General features: G+C 42.6%; 1 protein-coding gene across 1 annotated transcript; it reads left to right on the top strand.

Annotated features, from left to right (window-relative positions):
• Nucleotides 1-2,869: 2,869 nt before the first annotated feature.
• Nucleotides 2,870-11,150, top strand: LOC122927072 (serine protease inhibitor swm-1-like). The gene is made up of 4 exons (XM_044278644.1): nt 2,870-2,967; nt 8,174-8,230; nt 8,684-8,719; nt 10,696-11,150. Exons 2-4 carry the CDS (start codon nt 8,194-8,196, stop codon nt 11,043-11,045), a joined length of 423 nt encoding a protein of 140 aa, XP_044134579.1. The 5' UTR covers nt 2,870-2,967; nt 8,174-8,193; the 3' UTR covers nt 11,046-11,150.
• The last annotated feature ends 301 nt before the right edge of the window (nt 11,151-11,451 follow it).

Genomic DNA, 11,451 nt, shown 5'->3' with positions numbered 1-11,451 from the left:
GTGGTGGGTGACGTGAAGCCTGATTCTCTGCTATGATATGAAGACTGATTCTCTGCTGACATGAAGCCAGATTGTCTGTTACGGGACCTCTCTCCTCTGCCTGGGTGCTGGGCCTAAATATATGCCAATGGACTGTTGCAGTGGTGGCTGACGTGAAGCCTCATTCTCTGCTATGACATGCAGACTGATTCTCTGCTGACATGAAGCCAGATTGTCTGTTACGGGACCTCTCTCCTCTGCCTGGGTGCTGGGTAGTGTTGAGCACGAATATTCGAAAAGCAAATTTTTTTCGCGAATATCGCAACTTCGCGATTTCGCGAATATTTCGAATATAGTGCTATATATTCGTAAAAACGAATATTCGTTTTTTGTTTTCCCCCCCCCCCCCACAAAATTACAGTACACATATAATTGATTGTTTCCCAAAGGTCCAACAGCTCAGATCTTACTCACATTGCCTAGAAAGTGATTGAGGCGCGAATCTTCGTAAGGCGATTTTATTAGCGCACATGCGAATATCGGCACGTCCCAGAACAGAGGCAAAGGGCTTTGCATTCATACATTAGTGAATTGAGTTGCGAATCTTCGTAAGGCGATTTTATTAGCGCACATGCGAATATCTACACTTGTCCCAGAACAGAGGCAAAGGGCTTTGCATTCATACATTAGTGATTGAATTGAGCTGCGAATCTTCGTAAGGCAATTTTATTAACGCAAATGCAAATATCTACACTTGTCCCCAGAACAGAGAGGCAAAGGCCTGTGCATTCATATAGTATAGCACCATATTCGCGAATACGTAGAACTTCGTAAAATTCGATTTACGAATATTCGTATTTTTTATTTTACTTTCCACCTTACAGATTACATTGATCTGTACTCTGTCAACTACTGTCATCACCCCCCACTGTATCTCGATTGATTCCCAAAAGTCTCACATTCCCTAGAAAGTGATTGAGGTGCGAATCTTCGTAAGGCGATTTTATTAGCGCACATGCGAATATCTACACTTGTCCCAGAACAGAGGCAAAGGGCATTGCATTCATACATTAGTGATTGAATTGAGTTGCGAATCTTCGTAAGGCGATTTCATTAGCGCACATGTGAATTTTGCATAGCATATGTATTATGCGATGCGAAAATTCGAATTATCGCATATGCGAAATAATAACGAATTTGAATAATCGCGAATATTTTACGAATATTCTTTCGAATATTCACAAAATTTCGCGAATTCGAATATGGGACATGCCGCTCAACACTAGTGCTGGGCCTAAATTTATGACAATGGACTGTTGCAGTGGTGGGTGACGTGAAGCCTGATTCTCTGCTATGACATGCAGACTGATTTTCTGCTGACATGAAGCCAGATTGTCTGTTACGGGACCTCTCTCCTCTGCCTGGGTGCTGGGCCTAAATATCTGACAATGGACTGTTGCAGTGGTGGGTGACGTGAAGCCTCATTCTCTGCTATGACATGCAGACTAATTCTCTGCTGACATGAAGACAGATTCTCTGTTACGGGACCTCTCTCCTCTGCCTGGGTTCCGGGGCCTAAATATCTGAGAATGGACTGTTCCAGTGGTGGGTGACGGGAAGCCAGATTCTCTGCTATGGGACCTCTCTCCAATAGATTTTGGTTCATTTTTATTTATTTAATTTTTATTTTTATTCATTTCCCTATCAACATTTGTTTGCAGGGGATTTACCTACATGTTGCTGCCTTTTGCAGCCCTCTAGCCCTTTCCTGGGCTGTTTTACAGCCTTTTTAGTGCCGAAAAGTTCGGGTCCCCATTGACTTCAATGGGGTTCGGGTTCGGGACGAAGTTCGGATCGGGTTCGGATCCCGAACCCGAACATTTTCGGGAAGTTCGGCCGAACTTCTCGAACCCGAACATCCAGGTGTTCGCTCAACTCTAAACATAACCCTTCTTTGTGGCTTCAGTAGATGCCCCTATAGTGCCACCTAATAATGTGCCAGTAAAAAGTGCCCCCAATGATGCCCCCCGGCATTAATGTCACATTACTCCCACTCCATGTCACATCACCCCTCCTTTTTACATCACCCCCTTTATGTCAAATTTCTTCCCCCTCCCCTCCATGGCAGGACTCCCCCCCGCAATGGCACATTTCTCCCCTTCCATGGGCCTGGCAGCAGCACATCTTACCCCCCCTAATGGCACATTTCTCCCCCGACCACCTCCATGATGGCACAGTGGCACTGGCAGTGGCCCCCTTTGAGCCCTATGTGTGCACGTCTCTGCAGAACAATGTACTGTGTAAGAAGATGGAGAAAGGGGCAAACACAGTTCATTATTTATGATAAAATATTTTGAATTATGTTAAAGGGGTTGTCCAGAATTGGAAAAACATGGCTGCTTTCTTCCAAAAACAGCAGCACATCTGTCCTTAGGTGTTGTGTGGTATTAGAGTGAAGAACTCCGCCAGGTCCTTTCTGCTACAGCTCTCTCCTTGTAACTGCTAAAGCGTCTAACAGAACATATGGCTGGTGGCAGTTGTAGATTTGAACTGAGCGCGTTCGAGCAGCTCAGTCAGACGGACAAAAAATAAAATAAAACAGCAGGTGGCGCTGTACAGATACATTTTATCCTACATCTCAGTGGCTATGCTGAATTTTTTATTACATGAAATGACGAGAGTTTTCAGATCCAGGCGCTGGTTTGAAAAATTTGGAATATGTTTCGTAACAGAAGCCATTAATGAAGAAATCAGAAATGATTATAATTTTTGTAATCAGAAACTAATTATAAGTTAATAATACACTAGGTTAATGATTACATAATAATTTGGTCATTACATGTCACAATGACGGTCATCATAAATTGTATTTAGGTAACACGTCACACCCGTAACACTCTTATACCCTCACTGTATATATAATAGAGCACCAGTAGTATCCCTGCTTCACCTGAAGACCATACTCATCATCCTACGTACATCATCCAGGTAGGTACCAAAGCTTTTACTCTTATCTAGACAAAAAGATACTGCCCCCATTGTGAAGAGACTGTCCTCAACCTTGGGGAACGTTTTTGGGTGACAACTAAAAACATCTTATCTTGTTTTTCATGCTTCTGGTGAAAGACCCATAGAGTAGATAGAGTCCTTAGCTAGCATCTCAGTGGTGACCCGATGCTATGGCAAATATGAAGTGTCCAGTGCCTGTTTGACTCTATCCCATTCCTTCTAGGGGGTAAACGTTATACGTGCCCTTTCAGGGCAGAGGATGCAGGTTTCACTTGAAGAGACTTGAACGTCCTTACTTATTCCACTGGGGCGGGGAGTCATTGACAGATTCACTCCCTATACAGAAGTGAAAGATGGCTTATTACCGCCCTTACCTTCCTGATGGCTACAGTTACAGGCTCTGTGCTGTAAGGGAGAGTATGAGGTTCACCCCTACCTTCCTCCTTGCACTTTGCCCAATGTACATTAACAGTGGGGGAAATTTTTATAGGGGTTGTCCACGCAATCATTCATGGCTTATCCTCCAGATAGGCCATCAGGATCTGATTGGCAGGGGTCTGACTACTGTACTCTGACAATCAGAGGCTCTGATTCACTTTAACCAACTCTGTCCACTGTGAAATGGATGGAGATGGGTAGTTTAGGCAACAACTTCCAGTGCCTGAGCTATTGCTGCTAATCAGTGAGGTGCAGAGGGTCAGACTCCTACTGATCAGACACTGGTGACCTATCCTGATAGGACATCAATAGTAAATTAGTGAACAGCGTCTTTTGCTTCACAGTGAATTATGAGATCCAGAAATAAAATAGGCTTGACAAGGCTTAGGTGCATAAAACTTTAGTATAGTATGATCTCTCATCTCCAACTTTTTATTGAAACAAAAACCAACACCAGTGGTGGGTATACCCCCGCAAAAATGTCAGGGTCTCAATAACTTGTCATATGGCCTTGAGCATCAATTATAGCTTGACAACAACATCTAATGCTGTTCACAAGTCGCCTTATTGTCTGCTGAGGCATGGCACCCCACTCTTTTTGAAGGGCAGCTCTCCAGTCATTGAGGTTCTGGGGTACAGAGTTACGAGCCTCTACACGGCAACTCAGCTGATCCCATACGGTTTCAATGGGATTCAGATCTTGAGAAAGTGTAGGCCACTCCATTTGAGGTCCCCCAGTCTCCAGCAGCCTTTCCCTATTGATGCGACCTCAATGAGCTGGCGCATTGTCATCCATGAAGATAAAATTAGGCCTGTGTTGATCATGCAGAGGCACAATGACTGGATTAATGTTGTTATTGAAGTAGTATGGGCTTGTCACTGGACCATTCAGAAAGTGTAGGGCAGTTCTGTATTGACTAGACACACCTGCCTACACTGTAACACCACCACCTAAAGCTTGTCTGGTGACAAAAGAGGCTGATGCAAAATGCTCTCCTTGTTGTCTCCAAAATTGTTTTGGAGGAAATTGTGGCCATCATTTCTCCTCAGCGTGAATCGACTTTCATTAGTGAACAGCACTGAGGCCCACTGTTCCCAGCGTAGATGACAAGACGATGACGCTTGTGCCTGGTTCTGCGGTCAGACACCATTTCACGTCGTCTAGCACGCAGACCACGCTGATGTAAATGGCTCTGAATGGTCTGACGTGACACTTGGGTGCCTCTCACCTTCTTTAAATGTGCCTGGAGTTGTGAGGCATTCATCATCCAGTTCCACAGTGCATTGTTCACATTGAAGCGGTCTTCCGTGTGGGATGTGGCCAAAGGATGTCCACTTCTATGCCTTTTTGTGACTCTTCCAGTCTCTCTGTATCTCTGATACAACCTGCTGATGACACTCTGTGACACTCTAAGCTCGGTGGCCACTTCAGTCTGAGAACATTCAGCTCGAAGCCTCGCAATGATGAGCTACTGTTCACCAATTGTTAGGTGTCGTTTTGGTCTCATGAAGTCAAAATGTGAACAGCATGATGAGGAGGACTGTTTAAATACCAATTCTGTTTCAATAGTTTTTATTGAGGGTTTAATTTCAAACGGTTAAAGAAAGTACATTACAGGTTGATTTGTTACAGCGTCAAGCAGAGTGCCATTATAATCAGTTAATTAAAGGAGAATATAAATTCCAATCTAATACAATTATTCAGATAACATTATTTTATGTAAAGCATCATCCTATTCTTTATTGTGCTTCAATGAAGCAACCTTCTATTTGGTAATTGCTTAGTGTGGCCAAAAAGTATTGTGTGCTGTATATAAAGTGTAGAAGAAACGGGGTAGATGCGGGTAGAGATAAAATAAACAAAAAGATATATAACTAGAAAGAACTTAGAAAAACCTATTTAGGTCCCTTATGCAAAGGAAAAAATGTACATCACAATCTAATCTAACGTATTTTCTTTTTGTGTCCGCTCCATTTTTTTGGGTGGACCGTATGCAGGACTATTCACTTCAATGGGTCCGCAAAAAACGGAAGTTACTCCATGTGCATTCCGTTTCCGTATGTCCGTATTTCTGTTCTGCAAAAAAATAGAACATGTTCTATTATTGTCCGCATTAGGGACAAGGATAGGACTGTTCTATTAGGGGCCAGCTGTTCGGTTCAGCAAAATACGGAATGCAGACGGAAGTCATCCGTATTTTTTGCGGTTCCGTTTTTTGGCGGACCGCAAGATATATATACGGTCGTGTGCATGAGCCCTAACTGTCTAATAATGAGAAGTACCTCGATGAAGACCACGGTGTCCAAATTTCTGTGTATTTATTAAGTGTATTGTTGCTTCTGGCAATCATTTTTTCAAAGCTACATTTACCTTCCTTATTATTTCAGACATGTGAGGAGTTGATGAGGATTTTCAATTTTGCGCTATACATTGGAGAGAGGCTGTTAAAATATGACAGAGAACAGTCCTTTGGGGGACTGAGTACCTATCGATATCAAGTCTTAGCAAAAAAGTGTCAGGGTTAACTGGTAGATTGATGTTACGTGAAGAGTAGATTAGAAGGACAGTTTTTTTTCCAGAAACCTGTAATAATTGGGCATTCCCAAAATATATGTTGTAATGTGCCGACTTGATTACAGCCTCTCCAACGTAGATCGGGGGAATCTTTATATATTTTAGAGAGTCTGTATGGGGTGTAATAACATCTGAAGATTAGTTTGGACTCGGGGTAAGCCTCATGTGAGAAATGTAGGAATCCAGATAGGGTCCTGCTAATCTCCCTTTCAATGATTTATTTATTTGATTATTCAATATTACATAGGAGGGAGGGATTTTAGGGGGTGAGAACTCGTTTTTATTCAGGAAAGTACGTATTTGGAGATATTTATATAAATCTGATTTATCTAGTCCGTATTTATTGCTCAAGAATAAAAAATTATGAAGTATTGGGCCTTTGTAAAGATCTTGTATGGTCTTAATACCTGATTGTATCCATGAGGAGACAGATTTTTCCGGGATGACAATATCGAGGACTTGGAGGAGAATTTCCATTGTTTTAAGGATTGGTAGATTTGAGCATATTTTGATGTAAGTTTTCCATGTTTGGAGAGTGGATTTGACCGTCGGCAGTAAGTTGGTATTATTTATATTGCCCACATTAGAGGCCAGTAAGAGAATGTCTAGTCTTTCAGTCTGACTAGTATGTTTCTCTATGTTCCCCCAGAGTTTGTCAGATTGGGGAGTCCACCATGCTGTCGATTGATCAAGTAGCGAAGCAATATGATATGAGTTAATATCTAGGAGGCCCAAACCACCATGGTTTTTATGTCTGGTCAGTACCCCAACTGCGATTTTAGGGTGTTTGTTTGACCAAATAAGCTTGCTGTGGTCAGGGCTGAAAGGAAACACTGGCAGCAGATCACCGCTGAACACGACACCCGGGAGCATCACTTTCTGTCCTTTATGGTTTGGATCATGTGACCTCGCTGATCAATCCTCACCCTCCTGCAAATATATAAGTGACTCAGCCCCCTTCCCAGATACCTCAGTGTCAAGGTCCTTGTGTCCTGAAAGGTTCCTGATATCTGCTTGTGTTCCTGACTCGTACTTGTATTCCTGGACTCTGCTACCTGTTTGATCCCTGCCTGCTTGCCTTGACTCTCCTGTTGCCGATCTGTATTGCCTGACCTGTACCTGTGCCACCTGCCCTGACCTGTTGCCTGTTTGACTTCTCCTCTGCCTCATCCTTCGGTGCTGCACTGTTGCTCTTGGTTACGATTCAGCCTGCTGACAACGCCTGTACCTCTGGCACATTTCTCAGGTACCTCCTGGTACACCTTGACCAGCTGCCTCATGTGCCTATCCTCCTCAAGAGGTAGCGACCTGGTGTTCCCCTCGGGAAAGTCTATCCCCACCATCAGGGGTACTGTGAAGATTGAGGGGTTCACTTAGACAACGCCCTTAGAGGAGGTGGGACACGTGGCACAGTGTTGACCGTGCATTGGGGACCGAAAATTGGGGTCCCCAATGCACGGAACGGCTGCACAACGGCCGTGTGCATGAGCCCTCATATGTAGGGGGTTCAGTAATTTACCATTTGTTGTTGTATCTGTGAGTTGACCGCGGCAGTGCAAGGGTTAATGCGCCGGCATAGATGTTTTCACCGATGCCGGCGCATACAGCAGGGGTCCTGTGTCAGTGACTGCCGGACCCCTGCAGCTGATCAGTACGGCGCTGGGATTTGTGACCCTGATACCAATGCCGTACATGTACAGTGCTGGTATCCTCCGGCTAGTAGTGTCTAAGGCTGGATTAGTTATAATGTTAAGGTCACCAAATATGGATAGATGACCCTATTGAACGTTTGCAAATTTTTGGGCAAATTTGTTTAAAAAAGAAATCTGCAAAGCATTGGGGCCATATAAATGACATATTGTGTATATTATTCAGCTTACATACCAAGACAAGAAACCTTCCCCTGTTATCTTTCAATAGACATACTTTCCCAAATGCTATGGAGTCTGTAATTGCAATGCATACACCCGCCTTTTTTGTGGTTGAGCACGAGTGGTAAAAATATGGGGGAAATGTTTATGCTTCATTCTAGGGGCATCTTCTAGCAGTAGATGTCTCGTTTTAATTTTTACATTATTCATGGGATAACCCCTTTAAGTATAGAGGTTTGAATCATGTGAATACATTTGCTGATCTCTGATTAAGTTTTTTAATCAAATCAATTATTTACAGGAAAAAGTTTGAACCTAAAGATGGCGCGAACATCCGTGGTGCTCATTTCATCCCTGAGTGAGTTGCACATATTATCGGTATACTGTTGAATACACGTATATAGAAAAATGTTCCATACAATATACAAAAAGTGATTGTCACACATTAGTAGTTACACATTAGAAATCATCCGTTTTATTTAATCTCTTAGTGACCACCCATACGCCTTTTTACGACGGTCACTAAGGGGCCTTAGTGTATAAAACTGGCTGCCTGCAGCTACCACTAGGGGGAGCTGAGTGCATAGGAATTTATACAGATACTATTAAATATAATGGCATCTGTAAACATTTCTTTGCGCGTTCCCTAGTAACAGCCGCAGTAAACTGTGGTACATTTTTGTTGGAAGCAGTGGAGTGGTCTGCCTCCACATGTGTACTGCCAGGGTGCCATTTACAACCTCTCTCATTATATATGTTCTATGGACTTTGCTCTGAATATATCAGAGACGTTTGTGTTCTTGTTTTGCAGGTCTTCTCATATTAATATCTGCCCAGGGATCTGATGGTAAGTATTAGACCCCCATTAAAGGGTGTCTCCGATGTTTATCTATTGATGACCTTTCTGCTCCCATTCAAATGAAAACCTCTTTAACTGGTTAATGGATTGCGTAGTCCCATCAGTCATTTATGTGCGAGCTCCTGCACACAGTGCCACAGGCAGGAACAGGTCCTTAGGGAACCCTATGACATCACTGATGACATCACAGGGATCCTCTGTGGTAGAGGGGGCTGGAGAGCACAAAATGGCTGCCACAGGACTCTCATATACATTAGACTATTGTCCGAAACCACAATTTTTTTACTTCGGATTTCATTTGCGGATTCTCTGAAAAATACACAGTGTATCTGTCCAGGGCAAATGTGACTCATGTGAACATAACCTTTAAGAGACTGAGCGAAAGGGAAGACCCCTCTAACAACCTGAACCGTCCCCTTCCAAACCATATACAGGACTCAGGTCCAGTGCTTCCATACATTACCCAGCATCCATTAACACATACAACAGTATACACATACAACAGTATACACATACAACAGTGCACACATACAACAGTATACACATACAACAGTATACACATACAACAGTATACACATACATAACAGTATACACATACATAACAGTATACACATACAACAGTATACACATACAACAGTATACACATACATAACAGTATACACATACAACAGTATGCACATACAACAGTATGCACATACAACAGTATACACATACAACAGTATGCACATAGAACAGTACACACATACAACAGTAAACACATACAACAGTACACACATACATAACAGTATACACATATAACAGTACACACATACAACAGTATACACATACAACAGTGCACACATACAACAGTAAACACATACAACAGTGCACACATACAACAGTATACACATATAACAGTACACACATACAACAGTATACACATATAACAGTACACACATACAACAGTACACACATACAACAGTATACACATATAACAGTACACACATACAACAGTATAGTTTTTTTTTACCATTAATCCATTTGCCATATGGGGAAAATATTTTTATAGTATGGGTGTTTTTTCACGTGGTGATACCCACGATGTGTCTTTTACATTTTTTTTTATTTATTTTGGGAAAGGGGGGCATTTAAATTTTTATATTTTTTTAGTTTTAAAAACGTAATTTTTTTTAAACATTTTCATAGTTTCCATAGGGAACTATCACAAGCAATCACTAGATTGCTATTCTCATAGACTCCAATGCATTGGCTTTGGAGTCTATGAGAAATGCACTAGTTTCCTATTTAGCCTTATTACAGGCAAAGGCTCCATAGAAACTACTATACAGCATCCTCCTGTCATTCTCTATACAAGCTCTGGCCCCTCCGATCGCCACCGGGTGGGGCTGGAGCATTACCGGAAGCATGTGCTTCTTTGTTTTTGCGAGCACGGATGCCGTGGTCAGGTTTGATCACGGGATCTGAAGAGTTAAGTGTCAATGATGGGTCGCAGACATAAGCTGCGGGTGGCTGCTGTATGAAACAGCAGGCACCCCCCCTCTCCGCGGCTATGGCGCTCCGCTCTGCTCAGGGGCGGGTGCCATCTTTAAAGATCCGGCCAGCGCTGCTGGTTGGAAAGTAGTTAAATATCTGGAATGCATGGAAAATTGAAAACAACATCATCATAAATTCTTAAAAAATATGTGAAACATAAAAAAATGATTTCAACAGAAGGGTCATTTTCTGAGGACATTCCCTTTAATCAATCCCTGTAAATTGGTGACTGGTCGCCATTGTGGAATCCCCAGAAATCCTTATATAAATCAAAATAATTGTTCAGAATAAAAAGCCACCCCTATATTGAATTGGTGACACAACCCTACTGAAGTGAATGCAGCAGAGCTAGTGCACCTAGGTACAGGGGTGGTGCTGGTCTTGGTAATCATGGCCGCCCTTTCATTCTTCTTTATTCTTTTTTTTTGCAGTCAATGATAAACTTTGTGCGGGTGGCAGAGTATATGACTGTAGGCTCCCCTGTCGTCCAACCTGCGATAACTTAAATCCTACGTGTGATCTTGCGGAGTGCCGCCCAGGATGTTTCTGCCCATTTGGCACTGTAGAAAGTGGCAACGGGAAATGTGTGAAGATAGAAGAATGCTGCAAGGGCAACACGACAAATGGCTGCAGCAATGACTGCAACAATGTCTGCGAAAAAAAGCCTGATCCGATATGTGAAATGTCTTGTCAAATTGGCTGTTCCTGCAAACCTGGCTACTTGCGCCTGCCCAACAGCGGCCAATGTGTCCTTCCTCATGACTGCCCCAAAGCTGGCTAAAACAATTAAACCGGCCCCTGCGCCTTATTAGCTATGATCAAAATGTAAAGAGACCTACTGTATATGGAGTCATGTCTAATGGAAATAAACGGATTGTAAAGCTTGTTTTCATTCATTTTTATTGATTTATAAAGCGATCAGGATCTGACCAATCAGATCACAATCAGCCAAAACTGACTGTCCCCTGTCTCATCGGCATTTCAGTCTCTCTGAATTAGTGTAGATGTGTCTAGAAACTGAGCTCTAGCATGCAGATCTGACCTTTTTACATAAGCAGATAATTGCCCAAATGAACTTTCAAATAAACGATCATTCATTACTTACGATTGTTTTTGCTGCTGATTGTTCCCGACAGTTGCTTTGCTCGTCAGTGGAGGTGACCACTACATTTACACGCAGCGATCTC

Source organism: Bufo gargarizans, chromosome 2, assembly GCF_014858855.1.
Source record: "Bufo gargarizans isolate SCDJY-AF-19 chromosome 2, ASM1485885v1, whole genome shotgun sequence".
Taxonomy (NCBI): domain Eukaryota; kingdom Metazoa; phylum Chordata; class Amphibia; order Anura; family Bufonidae; genus Bufo; species Bufo gargarizans.
The sequence above is the reverse complement of the archived record's forward strand: the minus strand, read 5'-3'. Positions and strand labels throughout refer to the sequence as shown.

Coding starts and splice junctions, on each gene's coding strand:
- LOC122927072 (XM_044278644.1), top strand. CDS start 8,194: ATGGCGCGAACATCCGTGGTGCTCATTTCATCCCTGA. Junction 8,231..8,683: donor GGTGCTCATTTCATCCCTGA/GTGAGTTGCACA, acceptor CTTGTTTTGCAG/GTCTTCTCATATTAATATCT. Junction 8,720..10,695: donor ATCTGCCCAGGGATCTGATG/GTAAGTATTAGA, acceptor TTTTTTTTGCAG/TCAATGATAAACTTTGTGCG.